This window comes from Myxocyprinus asiaticus, chromosome 2, assembly GCF_019703515.2.
Source record: "Myxocyprinus asiaticus isolate MX2 ecotype Aquarium Trade chromosome 2, UBuf_Myxa_2, whole genome shotgun sequence".
NCBI lineage: Eukaryota > Metazoa > Chordata > Actinopteri > Cypriniformes > Catostomidae > Myxocyprinus > Myxocyprinus asiaticus.
Window position 1 is genome coordinate 18,893,205 of NC_059345.1, and position 20,816 is coordinate 18,914,020.

Consider the following 20,816-nt stretch of genomic DNA (forward strand, 5'->3'; position numbering starts at 1 on the left):
CTGACAGAAAGGCTACGGTAACTCAGATAACCCCTTTGTACAATTGTAGAATGCACAACATGTCGAACCTTGAAGCGGATGGGCTACAACAGCAGAAGACCACCTCTGTCAGCCAAGAACAGAAAACTGAGGCTGCAGTGGGCCTACAGTTTGTGTACCTGTTTGTGTAGGGGTGTAACGATCCATCGATCTGGATCCCAATGATCCAATGTTCCAATGTTATTGATACAACACGTAATTATCGATATAGTTTTTTAAGATGAACCTTTATTTTAATACTCTCATATCAGCCACGTCAGTATGCATTTCCGTCAGGTGATGAAGCAACCTTATTACATTCATTTCATTTTATGAGCGCTAAATATGCTTTTCATGTGGGACATGGATGTGCGCGGGGTCTTTGAAGCCAAATTGTGCTCTGCTATCCGTGCGGCGTGCGCACGCGTCAACCGGGCTTCCTGCGAAATGTGAGCTCCATTGACAGGTTCTGTGCGAGCGCATCAACCGGGCGCTCCTTAAAACATGAGCTCTAGTGACAAATGCAGAGTGGCTCACATGTGCGATTAATTCGGGCTTCCATCGACATCGTTGCACATGTGATCCATTTGAATTTTACATGAGAATTTGCTATTTTAAAGAACCAGGGAGAAGTTCAACCATGTGAAACATCTTGACAACGGCGAGATTCTGAACAGCACTAATGAGGGAAAGAGAAACACCTGCTCAGCTCCAGCATCAGTTATAAGACTTTACACATCTACACATCAACACCCTTACTAACATTTATCCCAGTTAATTGTAACAGAATTTTTCATTACAAATGCGGAAGTTGTAGCCAAGAAAACCACGGATAGCATGGATACCACGGATAGTTGGAAACAAGTCATGGGTATGTAAGTATTTTGAATTGGACTAAACTGAAAAATTAGCTATCATCAAATGAGTGATGATCACTTGTGTGTGACTATATTTTTTATATTATTTATCTGTATAATTTTTTTCAACATCTGAAATACCTTATTTTGTTGTGGATGTCCCAATGTGCATACAGAGAGCTGAATAAAATAATCAAATTATATTTTGGTTGCATTTGAGGGCAAAAAATAAAATAAATGTAATTGTGTAAAATAGGCACATAATATCGGAATATTGATCGCAGGCCCCTGAATCGAATCGTATCGCGGCATACTCTGAAGTATTGGCAAATATCGGATCGCAGGTCAAGAGAATTGATTCAAGATCATATCGAGATTAAACGTCCGATTTACACCCCTAGTACCTAAGCAGAAATCCAGATTTGTCAGACCAGGCGATGTTTTTCCAATCGTCTGCTGTCCAGTTTTGGTGAGCCTGTGCCCACTGCAGCCTCAGTTTCCTGTTCTAAGCTGACAGTAGTGGTACAGGGAGGGGTCTTCTGCTGCTGTAGCCCATCCACCACAATGTTCGAAGTGTTGTACGTTCAGAAATGCTTTTCTGCATAGCACTGTTGTAACGCATGTTTATTTGAGTTACTGTCAGCTTGGACCAGTCTGGCCATTCTCCTCTGACCTCTGTCATTAACAAGTCATTTTCGCCCACAGAACTGCCACTTGCTCAATGTTTTTTTCTCACCATTCTCTTTACAATCTAGAGACTGTTGTGCGTGAAAATCCCAGGAGATCAGCAGTTACAGAAATACTCAAACCAGCCCACCTGGCACCAACAATCATGCCACGGTCTAAATCACTGAGATCACATTTTTCCCCATTCTGATGGTTGATGTGAACATTAACTGAAGCTCCTGACCCATATCTGCCTGATTTTATACATTACACTGCTGCCACACGATTGGTTGATTAGATAATCAGTAGATGTACAAGTGTATCTAATAAAATGGCCGGTGAACGTATATCCCTATTATCCCTATACACATATATACACACACACACACACACACACACACACACACACACGATAAGATGTAAAGTAGATTATGTCACATTTAAATGGTGCATAACAACAGTATCTTATCTCATATATACTATTCAAGGTTTATTTTAAGTGTTTAGAACCTGATTTATTTTTCAGTCCTATCTCAATTTCAGTTATATTATTTTAAATATTTGGCTTTATTCTACTTTCAATCAGCTTTTAACATTATTGTAAATATTTACAGCACAGTCTGGGAGTATGCACAAAGCACATTTCACTAACTGCGTGTAAGTGACGACTTGCAACATGAGTTGGGGTTCAATGAAAGGTTATGTTTGCTCAATCAAGCAATGTGAATGTAGGAGTTTAAATGCATACTGTATGTGCGTATTGAGTGTGTGTACATGTGAGTGTGCTAACCTGTAGCTGTGGCTGTTTGAACATGTTTGGCTGTGGAGCTGTCAGGACATCATCTGCAAGTTGAGCCTGACTATCAATGTTCACTGGCATAGTAGCTTTACTTGAGAGGAAGCAGTTGTAGATCTCTTTGGCCTTCTGGGATAGCTGAAAACAGCAGCAATTCAAGCATTTACCAAAACTATGATTAGGTCATCAAAACACATTTTGACTTTTAAATCTTAAAGAATAGTTCTCCCAAAAATGAATATACTCATACTTATGTTGTTCCAAACCTGTGTTATTTTCCCAAAGAATAGCCAAGGAGATTTTAGGTTTAATGATGCTAGTACCACAGAAATTACACACTTAACCTTTAAATGTCAGTCTGTTCCTCACACAAAGCTATCATATGTCTTTAGAGGACTAAGAATATAGTGTATGAGTTGCATGGACTACTTTTACAACAGTCTGAATCACCATCCACTTTGTATGGGAATTGGACACTCTTCCCAACATCTCCTTTTGTATTCCACAGAAGATAGAAAGTCATACATGTTGTGAATGACATGAGAGTCAGTATATATTGACAGGCTTTTCTTTTTTTGGTTGAACAATCCCTTTAAGAGGCAAAAGGAATGAACTGATTGAACATGTACCACTGAGGGAACCGAATATGTTTTACAGAAGATTACCTGCTTTTTGTCATGTTCTGGAACTTGGCTAAAGGATTCACAGGCCTGCCAGAATAATATGTTTTCCTCACTAAACTCCTTCTTTAGAAACTCCTGTAGGAACATAGAACAGTACATTTGTTTCTAAACATATGTAGATTACTATCCTGTGACATTACTACACTTTTACTCCATGATGGTATTAATGAATTTATCGGAATGCGCGAATCAACAAAAAATAAATACATTTAACCATCAGTTCAACTGCCATAATCATTGTAATTCATGAACAATATTTTCATGTGAGAATGTGAAAGTCTAAGGCAAACAGGGATACTTACGGAAAAATAGCGGACACCCACAGGGTCCTGGAGCAAGCGCTCAAAGCTGACAGCCCATAAGGCAACACAGCGCTCTGAAAGGCGACGATGGTTGTTAATGCCAAGCAGACTGCCGTTACTCGCCAAACTGTTTACACTGCCACAGTCATGATGCATAACACCACTGCACTCTGAAAAGAGCAAAGAGTTTATATCTAAGTTATTTGAATTCGGATTCCTGAACTGATATTTGCATTCCTGGTCAGTAAAATACAATTAAATCTCTATTCTGAACCTATATGTTTCTGTAATAAGCAAGCATATGTTTAAAGAGGAGAAAGTTGGGAAGGTTTTTAAACTTTAAAAGTGCACACAGTAACTTTTGTCTTTGTGTCATCTTGGACTTACACTGACACCTAGCGGCTTGGATGCAGCATAATTTAAAGGTACAGTATGAAAGATTCAGAAACACTTGCTATTAATGACACCTGTGGCCGTTAAGTGAACTGCAGCCAGCTACCTGTTGCTCTTGCTCGTGCACACACTCCAAAGGGATGCGAGCATCGACCAAATCAATGACATAACATACAAAGAGACTGAATGTGATTCACCGACCTCATGCTGACAGATGAGGCAGCATAATTAAAATTACACAGTTATGATTGTTTTACTACAAACTTTGAGACTGTATATTATATTTGACACTCCAGTGCTGGAACAGGGCTAAAACAAAGTGTGGATACAGGTCTGACTATGTGAGACTGTAGTTTGAAGTAATCACTTTTCTTTGCATGATACATTGACTGCATTTATTACATGGCCTATGTCGGCGTTAGCTAGCTAGCCAGCTTGATCAATAGCTGTTAGCTAAATTTGGTGGATGATGACAGTAGCTGTTTATAAAATAGACTGTACATTATAAATATGTTGACACAATTCAGTATTGATGTGATTCCATCACAACTGTCATTTTGATATATCGATGCGCTATTGTTTTATAATAATAGAATGTATATATTTTCTGTATAACCAAGTTACGTTACACTAATGAATGGGTCTTTTTGCATTATCTTGAACATTGTCTAGCATTCATTTAATGTGTTATTGTAGTTTAGCTAAAATTACACAGATTAATCCTTATGGCACTATATTTCACATGCTTTGCATTTATGTAAGCTTACCTGTCCAATAAGAAGAACGCCAATTCAGGGTCGGTTTTGATCCCCAAAACTGAACGAAGGTCCCTCCAGGAATCAAATGCCCTGCCGATGTTCACTCTAGTTTTCGCTCGACCACGATCACGTTCCCGCTTAGCCAGACGGGATTCAGTAGATAAATGTTTTTTTTGTGTGTGTGTAGGAGTCAGTGTTGTGCTGGGACCTGGACGTTTGCTGGATTCCATCTCTAAAATAACGTTACCTAGTGTTGCAGTTTGTTGTCGCTGTTGAATAGCGGAAGAGAAGCTATTACTGTCTGAGGCAAGGCTCTCGGGAGCGTGCATAAACGTCACATCCTTTGGATTTTCCCGGCAAAACCGACCTGCTCCCTTCGCATGAAAATCAGTCTACAGGCTTTAATAGGCTACATAGGAAGTACGGGAAGGGCTCATTTTTTAAGTTGCGTTACAAGCCGTTCACACATTGGCAAAAAATGTTATTACATGAAAACTGTTACATATTGCACCTTTATATTCAATAGTTTTCCATTTCAGAAGCCAAGATTACTTTAATCAATGAGTGAAAGTGTCAAATAACAGGACGGTTACTGAGATTAAGAGAGTAGTATTCGGCTGGTCATGTGATTCTAACATGGCAGCCCCCATGTGCGGACCCTCTCCATGTAGAATAAAACAACTTCTATACATTTACTGATATGACTGGTGTCTTCATTTTAATGTGAGTGGTCATGATTTCTTACATATATTGCAAAATTATTATTCATGTCTTTAGGAGTTAAACTTTTTTAATTAGGAAAAAATTACTGAGTGCACCTTTAAGATTAAATAGAGACTCAAATAACATCAAAATGCCGTTTGACATCATGGAAAAAAAAATTCTCCTTTTGTGTGTGTTTCATGGAAGAAAGAAAATCATATGAGGTTTTGAATGACATGAGGGTAAGTTTTGGGTGAAATATTTCTTCAATGTGTATTGAAGTAATATTTAATGACATTCAAAGTTTTTCTTATTTTAGTGAGAAAGGGTGGATTTATTGAAGGTAGTGTAAGCAACAGCACAGTCAATACTGTATGTATAATAGATGATGGTTGTTTATGCTATGGAATACTTTCCCAAAATGGGAGTGTCATTTTAATGACAGTGTAACACATACTGTGTCTATACATTAGATGTGATATTTTCTAATGGCAATGGCACTTTTTAATAAAGTTCAATAAAAACATGTTGTTTTGCATTTTGTCATACATAGTTACAGCCTTTATCATACATATTATTTGTTTTCCTTACTTTTCAGTAAGCAAGTTCAGACAAATCTCGAAACTCTCTCTGAATACAACTGTCACAACCCCATTTTGTCAAATCAAAGGGAACTTTCTCATCGAGCTGTTGACAGTTTGTTTTATGGTTCTGAGATGCCCAAAAGGACCTCTAACCTAATGCAGCTTTCAGCTCAAGACATGTAGTAAGAATCACTGAGGAGCTTTTAAAGATTTAAGATTCTATGCTCAAGTATGTAACTCAACTTTGCAATTGCTACAGATTACAACAATCAAACATTCCAATCTGTATTTCATACATAAATACCTAGGTTTGCTTTATTCTCAGTATAAATCTAAAACTATACAATGCTAAGTTTAAATGATGATATTGTACCTCTTTTACAACAGCCTCCACTAATAAAATTCAAAGGAACACAACATAGGTTCTTATTTGAAGCATTTAAATTAACAGTAATATCTACATATAGCACACTGTCAGCATTTAGTGAAGAAATTTCTGAATGTTGTGATTTTTTTATTTGTTAGAAAAGGTTTAAAAAGTGTACTCACCTCCAGCTGATGCGGCCGACTGAAAGAGAAGAAAGAAAGACATGAATGAGCAATTGCCATCCTGACTTTGATGCGAAAAAGATGCATGAAGAGGGGGAAAAGAGGACAGAGGTAAAGCTGAGCTGGAGACAGTGCCTGCAGACATCTCAGCAGCCTGTCTTATCTTAACTGAATGTTTGTGACATGTGTTTGTTGAGCGGTGAGGGTCTTTTCATACGATCGTTTATGTAGCTGTGTGTAACACGCAGCTGTTCACACCTCTGCTCTGGTTACTGCCTCCCTCCCCACACACAAAGACGTTGACCTGTCCCAGGCCTGTCCAGACACTTATTAGACTATATTTCTTCAACAAAGAACCTTAGTCAAGCTTTTTATGTCATCTAACTGCTCCTGCAACAGTTTCTTTGAGTGTGGAGGGACAACAGGAAATGAGAGGAAGAACACAAATAAATATTTAAGTCAAGAACAGTGGGGAGGCGGGGTGGTGTGTGTGTGTGGGGGGGGGGGGGGGTACTAATTGTCCCACACAATACAAAACAATGTGTCTTTTTTTAATCAGTGCAGAAAATAATTAAATATGTGATGCTGGTAAATTAAGCATACAGGGATCCTATCATACAGGAACTTTTGACTTTTTAATGGTTGCTCATCAAAGTGTTGATAGTGGACAAGTGCATCTTTTTTAAATTAAATTTAAATTGTCCATAAGAAGGTATAACAAAACTTTCTCTTTCATTCTTTCAGCATGTAATATAAATACCTGGACAACTCCATAATCACATAAATGAAACTAATGCTGCTCAACTTTGTCAGTTCATATAGCAAGGCATATTGCAGAACAACTTGGTATTCAAGGTTGGCTAAGACATGGTGAAGTAGGGGACTGAAACGTGATCCCAATGTTCAGATGAAACCTACGCCACTTGCTGACCTACATGATAAAAATGTGTAACCTCCTGTTTGATCGCAGATACAGCTCATTCATTTACATCATGGCCAGCAGAGGTGTGTGTTTGTAGGCTGGGAGCAAAGCACATGGACAAACACACATACTGTTTGTTCAGAGGGAGGAAGTGTAATGAAATAAGAAAGGGCAGTTATTGAGACAGCAGACACACAAAGGAACAGAGATTTTTGTGGGGTGAATACAAATGTGAAGAATCAAAAAGAGGGATATAAAAGTTCTTTGTTGCCACATAATACAATTATAGAATTATGTTAGCGAGTCACGGAACCCCTGGAGGATGTTTACTAAGTGACACCATATACCTATTTGTATAAGGTGGTGTTTAATTTCAGTTGTTAGTACTTTGATAGTTGGCATTGCTGAAACCCTTCAACACTTAGCCTTTGCACTTACACTTCCAAATGAAAGATACAAACTACTTCCTTCTGGATACTGACATGCTCGATGCTTAAACGGATAGTTCAACCAAAAATTACAAATTTGAAAAATCATTTACTCACCATCATGTTGTTACAAACCCACATTTCACTCTTCTGTGGACCACAAAAGGAGAAGTTCAGCAGAATGTTGTGGCTACTCTATTGCATACAATACAAGCATATAGTGACCAGGGGCTGTCAAGTTCCAAAAAGGACAGAAAAAACATATTAATGCACCATTTTGTTGTCAATTACACAAAATACTATTAGTTCAGTGTGTCTTGCAACCAAACATAATGAACCAAGTTTGAATATGTGCAAGCGTAAATGAAAACTGAGAGCTACAGCTGAAGTGAGGATTTTCAGTGAATAACAACTTCAATTTTGGTCTGTTCCTAAAACAAAGATGCTGTGCACAAGACATATGAACTACTTTAGTGGTACCTTAATGGTGCTTTTTTCTGTCCCTTTTGTTTACTGTAAGCTTTCATTTTCATCAAATTTTCTTTTTGTGGTCCACAGATAAAAGAAAATCTTAAGGGTGGGATTCTTTGATGATTGTTTTAAATTAAATACCATGACTTTGCCATGACCTTTCCAGTCATTTGTGATTACTAATCAAAATTATTCACATTCTGATTAATTCAGCTGAACTGGACTGACCGATTCATTGTAAAGAACTGACTCCAAAGAACCATTCACTCACAAATCAGATGTCACTGTGGCAGATGAAATATGCCAGTATGCCACTATGACAGATGAAATATGAATATCTCTCTCTCTCTCTCTCTCTCTATATATATATATATATATATATATATATGTATATATTATAGAAATGTCCCTAACTTTGTCATGACTTCCCTTGCCATGCAATACATGATTTTCCCAGGCCTGGAAAACACAATTTTAAAATTCCCGATTTTTCCAGGTTTTCCATGACCGTGGGAACCCTGTACAGGTTTGAAATAACATGAGGATGAGAAAGTGACAAAATAATTTTCAAGTGAACTCTAATTTTAAGACATTTGTACACTGCTTTTTATTTGTTTGTCAGTGTGTCGACTTTAAATTATGTTAAAGTCACAAAAATAGCAACAGGAGCATTTGTGTCTGTAATGACAACAAACAATGAGCTACATCATTACCTCATCAGTGCTCAGAAATGGCACATTCCAATCCAAGCATGTTACCATTATCAATTATCACCATTATCAATAGCCCCTTCCAGGAAAAGTCGTTCTGGCAAATGTTCTGGAACTGTTGTTAATTCACACTGCCAAAACTTTTCCATAATATGTGCTTGCATTTACACATATCCCAAGAAAATCCAGTAAAGATAAAACTGACATCACGATGTGATGTCTAATGTACAGTATCTTGAGTTTACTGATAACCTGCGTATTCTCTCTCGAGAAGCCTGTTCATTCATTCTCTTATAAACAAATAAATAAACTTTTTGCCATGAAATTTGTGTCAAATTCGCAAAACTTGCCTTAGTAACAACCACTAGTAACATACCAATATTGTAGTAGCATTCTGTAGACATAAAGATTGCTAAAGCCTCCTCTGACCAATTTTCAGTGTACCCCAATCCAAGAATGCTCTTAGCAAAGCGAAAAGACGCAAGAGGGATGGCCTCCAAAAACCACAAACCTCCATGAGGCCACTTCAAAACGCCAATGTGCCTCAAAATGGAGAGTTACAAAGGCAGTCTTATATTTCACTGTCAACATGCCAATAGGAGCTAAAGGCTGACCACAACTTACCTGAGATAAACTCAAATCAAGCCAGACTCCAAAAATAATATTCATGAGTCTGAGTCTATAACTGTAGCAATCTCAAACCAAGACCCACAGATATAAAAAGAGTTTCACTCTATCAAGTGTTTAGTTTGAGCAAGGGTACAGCTGATCTTCTCTCTCTATCTCAGGTAACATAACCTATCAAATCCATGACTGATATAAATCTCACTTCTTTTAAAACATGAAGCGGCCCTTCTATGGTTCTAATTATAGTGAGGGATGATTTAGTAATGGGAAACAGAGGGAGGAAAGAAAGAGAAGGGAAGAAAATGAGAAGCTATGACATGGTAAAGCCTGATTACCAAATGGTTTGTGCCACCACCCTAGTGTATTTGGTCAGAAAACTATGGCAACAATTCATTTTAGACCACAAACATTGAGGCCAGCAATGACATGCGTCTCAGGCGGGGGCGTTCTAAATATATCACGTGGTCCCATAAGCAACGTGTTATTACAAGGGGGTTTTACAGCAGCAGGATCTGGTAGGCGTACAGCGTGGCAGGATTTAGGGGTGGGCGTCTGCATTGATGAAGTGTCTACAGACATCTGGAGTGACATGTCTCTGAACCAATCAGATGACTTGAAACTTATGAGAAGAAAAACCATAGAAGTGTATTTATGGTGTTCAAGAGGAAATGATGAGGTAATTTCTGTGTTTAGAAAAAACATTTTAAGCCTGTTTTCTAGAATAGCGCAGGGAAAATGTCTAGGCTTGTCATCAAACCATAATGGAAGCAGCAGACTCCATTTTCTTTCTATAGAGGTATTTGTGCCCAAATACTCACCTCAGTTTACAACTGTGTAGCAAAATGAAAACTCAATTTTTATATTTTCTGAAGAAAACATTAGTCACAATGCTAGGGTGTTCTGGGTGGTTCTGAGTGGTTTCCAGGGCATTGCTATGCGGTTACTAGAGTGTTTTGGGATGTTGCTAGGTGGCTACTTAGAGGTAGGTGAGCTCTTTTGACTTGGGCCAGTACATTGCAAAAAATCATTTTCTTAATTAGCATTTTTGTCTTGTTTTCCAGTAAAAATATCTAAACATTCTTAAAACAAGATAAATTTACTTGACAGGCAAAAATCGCATAAGATATTTTGTCTTGTTTTCAGACCAATCTTAATAAATTTAGTGATTTTAAAAGAAGAAAAAACTATTTGTCAGTGGGTTAAGAAAACTTTACTTATTTCAAAGGGAAAACAAATGTATTTTTCTTACCCCATTTGGCAAATTATAATTTTTTTTTTCTTGTTTAAAGCATTAAGTTTAATAAGTTTTGTCAGATTTCTCTAAAAACGTCATGGTTACTTGTGTAACCTCCGTTCCCTGATGGAGGGAACGAGACATTGTGTCGATGTAGTGACACTAGGGGTCACTCTTGGGAGCCCGAGACACCTCTGGTCTTTGATAAAAAGCCAATGAAAATTGGTGAGTGGTATTTGCATGCCACTTCCCCGGACATACGGGTATAAAAGGAGCCGGTATGCAACCACTCATTCAGGTTTTATGCTGAGGAGCTGATATAAGGTCTGGCCATTTCAGCGGGTAGTTCAGCGTTGTGGCAGGCGGGACACAACGTCTCGTTCCCTCCATCAGGGAACGGAGGTTAAACAAGTAAACATGACGTTCCCTATCTGTCACTCACTCGATGTTGTGTCGATGAAGTGACACTAGGGGTCCCTATATGAAACGCCACAATTGGCTGAACTGTGTTACGTGAACTGGCGATGTGTGGTGGGCAGACTACTGTGTGCCTCATAGCCAGCACACCAGGTCGACATGTAACCTCCCCCAACATAGTTATGAGTGTCGAACGGCCCTTTTTGGTGACAAGTCGACTACCCAAGAGATAGAGACAGGCTTAACCCAGTCATGGCCTCTTTTCCCCTTCTCTTTTTTCCACTCACTAAAAAAGAAGGGGGATTATCCAACTGGGCCGCCAGATCTAGTTGGGGGGTGTCCCTACCAAGGGGAAGACACAGCGGAGACCACACCTCGCCCGAAGAGAGGGGTGGATAATGAAGTGGAAGGATACGTCACATGGTCTTTCCAACCATGTGGAGAGTCTTCAAGGTAGATCCTGCCCAATGGGGGAGGAGTTACTACAAACATGGAGACTGGGGCAGAGGGGCTCTTTCCAAGGAAGACGCAGTTTGCCAACAGGGAAACGAATTAGTGGAAGATATATAATCGCATGGGGTTAACCTTACAGGGAACAGCCTAATGCAGAGCACCTACCCCAGAACAGGACTCTTAGTTAGTACGTGTACTGGGCCGGCAGCGAATCTCTCCGAAAACTCGACTGACACAGGGCTCGGAGGAAGTCAACCAGGGAACAAACTTGTGAACACTACTGGGAATTAATGGCACATGTCTTCAGCTCAAAAGGAGGTAGAAGGCACTATGTGCAAGCGATACACCCGGCCGGCTATCCCATGCTTGTGTTGCGTGCCACTACCTGGGACGAAACCGGTTCCACCCGGAGGCTGTAGAACCTTGCACAGGTGTTGGGTGTTGCCCAGCCCGCTGCTCTGCAAATGTCTGTTAGAGAGGCACCTCTGGCCAGGGCCCAGGAAGCCGCTACACCCCTGGTAGAATGGGCTCGTAGCCCTACCAGGTGGCGGCATGTCCTGGGAGAGATATGCCATAGTTATGGCGTCAATGAGCCAGCGGGCGATCCTCTACTTGGAGACAGCGCTTCCTTTCCGCTGTGCACCAAAGCAGACAAAGAGCTGCTCAGAGATTCTAAAGCTCTGTGTGTGATCCAAATAGATGCGTAAAGCGCGCACCGGACACAGCAACAACAGGGCTGGGTCTGCCTCCTCCTGGGGCAGCGCTTGCAGGTTCACCACCTGGTCCCTAAAAGGGGTGGTGGGAACCTTGGGCACATAGCCCTGTCGGGGTCTCAGGATCACATGAGAGTAACCCGGACCGAACTCCAGGCACGTTTCACTGACAGAGAATGCTTGCAGGTCACCTACCCTCTTGATGGAAGTGAGCGCAGTCAGGAGGGCAGTCTTCAAGGACAGTGCCTTAAGCTCGGCTGACTGCAAAGGCTCAAAGGGGGCTCTCTGTAGACCCTGAAGAACTACAGAGAGGTCAAATGAGGGAACGAGGCACGGTCTGGAGGGATTCAGCCTCCTGGCACCTCTTAGGAAACTGATGATCAGGTCGTGCTTCCCTAAGGACTTACCGTTGACTGCGTCGTGGTTTGCTGCTATGGTGGCAACATATACCTTCAAGGTGGAAGGGGACAGCCTCCCTGCCAACCTCTCCTGCAGGAAGGAAAGCACTGATCCGACTGCGCATCTCTGGGGGTCTTCGCATCGGGAAGAACACCACTTAGTGAACAGACGCCACTTAAAGGCATACAGGCGCCTGGTAGAGGGGGCCCTAGCCTGAGTGATCGTGTCTACCACTGCAGGTCCCGTCCATGGGCCAGACATGGATATTCCAGAGGTCTGGTCGCGAGTGCCCCATCCCTGAGAAAGAAGGTCCTTCCTCAGGGGAATTCGCCAGGGAGGAGCTGTTGTGAGAAGCGTGAGGTCCGAGAACCACATCTGGGTGGGCCAGTAGGGTGCTACCAGGACGACCTGCTCCTCGTCCTCCCTGACCTTGCACAGGGTCTGTGCATGCACGCTCACTGGGGGAAACACATATTTGCGTAGGCCAGGGGGCCAGCTGTGTGCCAGCACGTCTATGCCGAGGGGAGCCTTGGTGAGGGCGTGCAGTGGGAGGATTCTTGGGAGGCGAACAGATCCACCTGTCCCGGTCCGAATCGACTCCAAATCAGCTGGACCACCTGAGGGTGGAGTCTCCACTCTCCCCTGATGGTAACCTGCCGTGACAGAGCGTCCGCTGTAGTGTTGAGGTTGCCCGGGATGTGACTGGCTCACAGCGACTTGAAGTGCTGCTGACTCCAGGGGAGGAGACGGCGGGCGAGTTGTGACATACAACGAGAACGCAAACCACCTTGGCGGTTGACATATGCTACCGTTGCCGTGTTGTCTGTCCGAACTAACATGTGCTTGCCCTGGATCAACGGCCGGAACCTCCGCAGGGCAAGCAGAATTGCCAACAACTCGAGGCAGTTGATGTGCCAGTGCAGTCGCGGACCAGTCCAGAGGCCGGTGGCTGCGTGCCCATTGCAAACAGTGCCCCAGCCCATTTTGGAGGCATCTGTCGTGACCACAACACGCCTGGAGACCAGTTCTAGAGGAACACCTGCCCGTAGAAACGAGAGGACGGTCCAAGGGCTGAAAAGACCGGCGTGATGACCACGCAATGTGTCCCGTGGCGCCATGCCCATCTCGGGACTCGAATCTGGAGCCAGTGCTGAAGCGGCCTCATATGCATCAACCCGAGCGGGTTGGCCACCACCGAAGATGCCATATGCCCCAGGAGCCTCTGAAAAAGTTTCAGTGGAACCGCTGTTTTCTGTTTGAATGCCTTCAAACAGGCCAGCACCAACTGGGCACACTCGTTAGTAAGGCGCACCATCAAGGAGACAGAGTCCAACTCCAAACCGAGAAAAGAGATGCTCTGAACCGGGAGGAGCTTGCTCTTTTCCCTGTTGACCCGAAGCCCTAGTCGGCTGAGGTGTGAGAGCACCAGGTCCCTGTGTGCGCACAACATGTCTCGAGAGTGAGCTAGGATTAGCCAGTCGTCGAGATAGTTGAGAATGCGAATGCCCACCTCCCTTAACGGGGCAAGGGCAGCCTCTGCGACCTTCGTGAAGACGCGAGGAGACAGGGACAGGCCGAAAGGGAGGACTTTGTACTGATACGCCTGACCCTCGAAAGCAAACCGCAGGAAGGATCTGTGTCGAGGAAGGATCGAGACGTGGAAGTACGCATCCTTCAGGTCTTCCGCCGCGAACCAATCTTGAAGCCGGACGCTCGCCAGAATGCGTTTTTGCATCAGCATCTTGAACTGGAGTCTGTGTAAGGCCCGGTTCAGTACTCGCAGGTCCAAGATTGGCCGCAACCCACCGCCTTTTTTCGGTACGAGGAAGTAGGAGCTGTAAAACCTTTTCTTCATCTCGGCTGGAGGGACAGGTTCTATCGTGCCCTTCCGTAGGAGGGTAGCGATCTCCGCGTGAAAGGTAGCAGCGTTTTCGCTCTTGACCAAGGTGAAGTGAATACCGCTGAACCTGGGTGGGCGCCTGGCGAACTGAATCATGTAGCAGAGTCAGATGGTCTGGATCAGCCATCGCGACGGATTGGAAAGCGCGAGCCATGCGTCCAAGTTCCGCGCAAGGGGGACCAAGGGGACAGCGTCGTTGGACGTACCGGCAGGTGGGGTCTTGTGGCGGGGCGGAGCTCGAGGTGCCACACCATGTCGTGGCCGTGCTGAGTCTAGGGACATCGAAGCACTTACCTGGCTCCTTGTGACCACCCCCGGAATAGCCTGGAACGGGGGAGGAAGAGGCCTGTCCTCGTAACCCGTGGAGACTGTGTGCCACAGCTGGGCGCTCAGGGGCGGAAAGACCACCGCTGGAGCGCCAATCCTGCAAGAAAAAACCTGTGGACAGTAGTCGTGGTTACGTCCATGCACATCTCAGGGGCAATTTGACGACCTCCATGGGTTCTTAGGTGCCGGCTGTGAGACGGGTGGCGTCTGTTTCCTGCGGTGGCCTCCACGCCAGGGCTGGGCCGAAGGGGCGGGCTGCGGCGGAGCCGGTGCAGTCACCGCAGGGGGACGCACTTGGCGATGAGCAGACGGGGTGCGGGATCTTGAGCCGCACTGGGGCAGGATGTGCCAGATTGCCTCTGTCTGCTGCTTCACCGCCGAGAACTGCTGGGCAAAGTCCTCGACGGTGTCGCCGAATAGGCCAGCCTGGGAAATGGGGGCAGCAAGGAACCGTGTCTTGTCGGCCTCACCCATCTCGACCAGGTTGAGCCAAAGGTGGTGCTCCTGGACCACTGGTGTGGCCATTGTCCGCCCGAGAGACCGCGGCATGACCTTCGTCGCTCGGAGAGTGAAGTCGGTCGCCGAGCACAGTTCCTGCATCAAATCTGGGTCGGAACTACCCTCATGCAGTTCTTTCAACGCCTTGGCTTGGTGGACCTGTAGGAGAGCAATGGCGTGCAGGGCAGAGGCAGCTTGTCCAGCAGCGCTGTAGGCTTTAGCCATCAGGGACGACGTGAGCCTACAGGGCTTGGATGGGAGCTTAGGGCGTCCGCGCCAGGTGGCGGCGCTCTGCGGGCATAGGTGCACCGCGAGCGCCTTATTCAGCAGGAGAATTGCCGTATAGCCCCTGCAGGCCACAAGCCTGGGACTCTATTTGGTCGGGGAAGTGCGGGAAATTCGGCAATCCTGACGAACGTCGTTGCTGACTTAGAAGATCTTGCTGTGATACGTTGATCGATCACTGCCATGGAGACGAAATTCACTGAGGTGGTTACAAGAGTGGGGGATGTCGAGAAACGGATCGATTATCTTGAGTCATCGGAGAGGGAATTATCTGCTAATCCGCTATTGACCAAGGTGGATTTGGACGCGTCTGGGAGAAACTGGAGGACATGGAAAACCGTAACCGGCAGAATAACGTCCAAATCATCTGAATTACTGAAGCTGAAGAGGGTCAGGATATGGTGAAATTCCTGGATGGGCTTTTTCCGAATCTGCTTGATATAACAGACCATAAGATGGAAATTGTGCGAGCTCACAGGGTTCCGGCTTGGCAATCCGCTGAGGGAGACAGGCCCCAATCAATTCTAACCAAATTTCTGAGATCATCCGGTAAAGATCTCGTGTTGCACGAGGCAAGGAGTTAAGGAAGGCTTTTTTGGAAGAACCACAGCATTTTCTTGTTCCCAGACTTTGCGAATTCAACAAGAGAGAAACGTGCTCGATTCAAGGAATGCAAGAAACTCGGAAGAAACGGAAGATCGCTTTTGCACTGATGTTCCCTGCCAAATTGAGAACAGATGCTAAGGATGGCTGCAAAACATTTACATGTCCCCAGCAAGCTCTGTCCTTCATAAAGTCAATGGAGTAAGTTATTTTGTGGTACTCATGTTGCAGCCAAGTGGACTGACTCACTGAACATTCACTTGACTGTTCGAGGAACTGAGCGCCTTTTTTGTTTCTTTTTGTGCTGGTTCCGCCTAGTGGCTGGAGTTTGTTTTGTGAAGTAACACTCCTTCGGGACAGTGTTGTGGATGAATCTACACGTTTTTGTGCTTATGCCTCCTATTGGCTGGAGTTTGTTTTGTGGAGTATTTATTGCAAGACATTGGAGTGATTAGGTCATTTGTGGTAATCATGTTGCAGCCAAGTGGACTGACTCACTGAACTTTCCTTTGACTGTCCGAGGAAACTGAGCGCCCCTTTTGTTTTGTTTCTTTGTGCTGGTTCTGCCTAGTGGCTGGAGTTTATTTTGTGGAATAACACACCTTCGGGACAGTTATGTGGATGAATGTACACGTTCTTTGTGTTTATTTCCGCCTATTGGCTGGAGTTTGTTTTACAGATTATCTGTTGTTGTGTAACTCTGTAATTTGTATAGAAACACTGGACTTGAGCAATCCGATGGCAAAGTTGTCACAGGGGTTCTCGTAGGCATGGACTGTTTGAATTGAGAGGGATGGATGCCAGTTGGTGCTGTCATGTGTGGGGTTAATGTGCACGTTTTTCTTTTTTCTGTTTGTTTGGTTATGGGGGAAGTTCGGGGTTTGATTGTTGCACTAATGTTGGAATGTGGTCTTTATAATTTTGTTTTTGACACACAATCTATTTTTTCTTATATGTCAAAAAGTCAAATGTTAATATGAGCGGATTGTCTCTCGCCACGTGGAATGTGAATGGGTTGGGGCAGCCCATAAAAGAAGATTATTTCTCTTCTTAAGCATGAGAAATGTGATATAGTGTTTCTTCAGGAAACGCATCTTTCCCCACAGGAAGCTGAAAAATTTGGGAAGGTATGGGGTGGACATGTTTTCTTTAGTGCTGGCTCAAGTAAGAGCAGGGGAGTCATTACACTGATAAGTAAACATCTACAATTCAAATGTCTCAAACAGAGTAACGATAAATTAGGGAGAGTCATTATAGTTTTAGCAGAAATTCAGGGGCAAAGTCTTATTTTGGCTAATATTTACGCACCTAATGTTGATGATCAGGGCTTTTTTATAGATCTGGTAGGGATGTTGCAAGCCGCTGGCACCCCTCATGATTTAATATTGGGAGGAGACTTTAACCTTTTGATGGACTCCTTGATCATAGTGAAGCTAAAGTGTGCAAGACCCTTGAGCAACATTGACGCTTCACAGGATGTGTAAAAATCTTGGTTTTACAGATATTTGGAGACTTTTGATCCCAAGTCCCTCATTTCATCTGTTGGTGATTGCTCAATTGGAAACATTTTAGTCTCAGATCACGACCTGGTGAGTTTAGAGGAGCTGCCACATATGGAGAAAAGGAAATCATATAGTTGGCGCTTTAATGTATCCCTTTTGCAAAATCCTGAATTCCAACAAATGTTGGAAGACTGGGTAACTTAGATTTGTTTGTTGGGAAATGGGGCAACTATTTGGAGTTTTTGGAGGGCTCTCGGTGAGAGGCAGTGGAGAGAGAGGTATAGGTATAAATGTGTGTGATTAATATATATTTTATTTCTTTATTTGTTTGCTTTTTTGTGTATATATGCATGTGTGACCACAGGAATGTTTGTTGAGGGTCAGGGTGGGTTGGGGATTGGGAGGAGTAATAGTGGGGGTTAAACGCTGATTCTATGTAAATATGTTTTGCTTTTCTTTATTTAATGTATGAATCAATAAAAAATGTTAATCATAAAAAGAGTAGATTTTGAAAGGCTAAGCACTCGACCACGCAAGACAGAACTGTATGTGGAAAAATTAAGAATACCCTAGCCTTTAGGGTCAGGGGTTTGTTTGAAGTCGGCATGAAATCAAAATTGACCCTGTTTATTTTATTAATGCAAGTTACTGGTCTTATTGTGATGGATTCATCAATGCATATCTGCTATTTTATAAAAATATCTGACCTCGTAATCTTTATCCACTCTTCCGGTGAAATGACTAACTCTTCTCTGCTGGCATATATGGTAGTCAGTTTTAACTCTGCACCTTCAAGAGTCTTGTAAATACACTTGATGTCAAAGCAGCTTATGCAGAGATGAAAAGGTGTATTTTCAGCTGTTTCCCCCCAAAAGTCCTGTTTCTTAGCCCAAACTTCCTTGGTTATGCGCCATTTCACTACGTCACAATATGGAAGTTGGTCACAACTTATATTTCATTTTGACTTTAAGTATACCAATAGTAATGGAGTTAATACTAAAAAAAATCAATAGTGATGCTTGCCTTCCCTATTGAAAATACCAGCACTACTGGTCACCAGCAAATGTTGTGTTGTGGATGCTGGGCCTTGTTATGGAATTCTATCCTGGTCCCACCAGGCTTCTTTTTAATTAGCTGAACCAGCAAGCCTTCCTTGGTCAACTGGTTTTATCAGAAAAAACTTGGTGGCTGACCAACATTTTTGGCTGGAGACCAGTACAAAACCAGAAAAAAACAGTTTGGATCAGCATGGAAATTAGTGCTGTTCCAACTTGGTCTTTTTATCAGGGTTAGTGAGCACCATGGACTACATCAAGTATAAACGGTAGCCCACTGAATTTCCAGGCCAAATATTGTGTTTGAAATCTGAAAATTCCCTCCAATCACTACTTTCCTTTGATGTCTAGGCACACCTGCCACACTTCTTGTGAGTCTTCACACCTCCACTGACTTAACACAAGCAAGCTTCACCACAACATGTGTGGCAAAATTTGCTGAGACTTGCTTTGTTTATATTTCCACCTTTTAAAATATGTGACGTTACATTTTGCCCTTTTAACCTCAAAGGAAACTCAAGAATTAAACTGGACTATCTCCGTTTTTTACATGGATTTATTTGTGATACATATGTTGCCTTCTCTTTTTCTTTTAGTTGTAACCGCTAACACTACTTCTTTCTTGTCACGTAAGGTCTTTTTTTTTTTTCATTTCATTCAGGAAGTTCAGCAAATTCAAACAAACATATTATACCCTCTTCTGATGATATTTGTTGATAAAAGAAAGACAAAACCCATAGCCAGAGCACACTATCTCCTGGCTACAGCTAAAACAGCTGAAACAGAGAAGCACTGGGTCTAAACAAAATATCCTGGCTTGTCATGGCATGTTTAAACTGAAGTTATGGCACAAGAGGATAAAGACGAATCACAAGGACCTACAACCACAGGCGAGAACACAGTGAGGACAGACATCCACACACACACACACAACTGTGGAAACATCAGAGCGTGAAAATGTAATGACTCCAGTCCAGATGAGCCTGAGACTCCCTGCCGCAGATGCTCAGTGTGGGAGTGCAGGAATGAGATAAAACACCATGAGTAAAGCAGCTGATCTAACCAAGCTCAATCATTTGGCTTCGGAGAAAAGAAAAATAGAAATTAGAGAAAAAGGCTGAAATTTGTGGCGCAAACTTACCATTTTCGGGGGCTGCTTTTTCCTGAAGGAAAGTCTCTTTATGAGACTCATGGTCAAGATGCTTCTTCTCTTTGTCGAATTTCGGTTCATTACTGCAACTGCATGAGTGGGTGACTGTGAGTAAATGTGTGCATACCTGAAGATTCGCTACCCAGGATCAGATATTGACACAGAAAGACTTGTCGCTACATGTTCAGTCAGCCTCCAACATATGACAATGCAGACTAACTGACTCTCTTGTACTGTAGTCATAGCTAAGCTGTAACACACAAGTAAAGTCAGCTTCATATCTTCCTCAACCACTTCTGACATATCTATCAAAGAGGTCTATAATACCTGGAAAAAGCTTTCCATTAGCATTCCAACTGATCTGAATGGCAGCTGCTCAGCTAGCACATGACCCCCCAGAAGTATGTGACCTGCATGCTGCCATCTTTGCTTATGGGTTTCAGATACAGGTTTTTTTTTTTTTAAGCGAATCACCTGAGCCGTAAATGCCATATCACTTATATAATGCAACGGTTCCCACCACATTTTTCAGCTATAGGGATTTCATAAAATGCTTAATAAAAGAGTTTTATGACATGAAGCAAACCAACCAGCTCTGAGGTGAATCACAACATTACAAACTTAAACAAAAAATATCCAATTTGATTTAAAGCAAATAAATATAATCTCAATATCAAACTATTAAATTAAAGTTGTTGATTATAAGTATAGAATCAATATTTTTAAAGTAGTTGGCAAAATATTCCGCAATATACAAGTAGTTTGAGAGTGTAGGGAGACCGACTCGATTATGTACACTGATGAGCCAAAACAT

General features: G+C 42.9%; 1 protein-coding gene across 3 annotated transcripts in view; it reads right to left on the minus strand.

Moving 5' to 3' along the window:
• Positions 1-20,816, minus strand: part of LOC127412198 (regulator of G-protein signaling 12-like) — a 66,747-nt gene that overhangs the window by 15,590 nt on the left and 30,341 nt on the right. For all 3 annotated transcript variants that reach the window (XM_051648394.1, XM_051648401.1, XM_051648384.1), the window contains exons 4-7: positions 6,309-6,327; positions 3,323-3,492; positions 3,003-3,095; positions 2,332-2,475 (exon numbers count right to left, since the gene is read on the minus strand). In XM_051648394.1, coding sequence (XP_051504354.1) covers positions 2,332-2,475; positions 3,003-3,095; positions 3,323-3,492; positions 6,309-6,327 — 426 coding nt within the window. The remainder of the gene's footprint in view (positions 1-2,331; positions 2,476-3,002; positions 3,096-3,322; positions 3,493-6,308; positions 6,328-20,816) is intronic.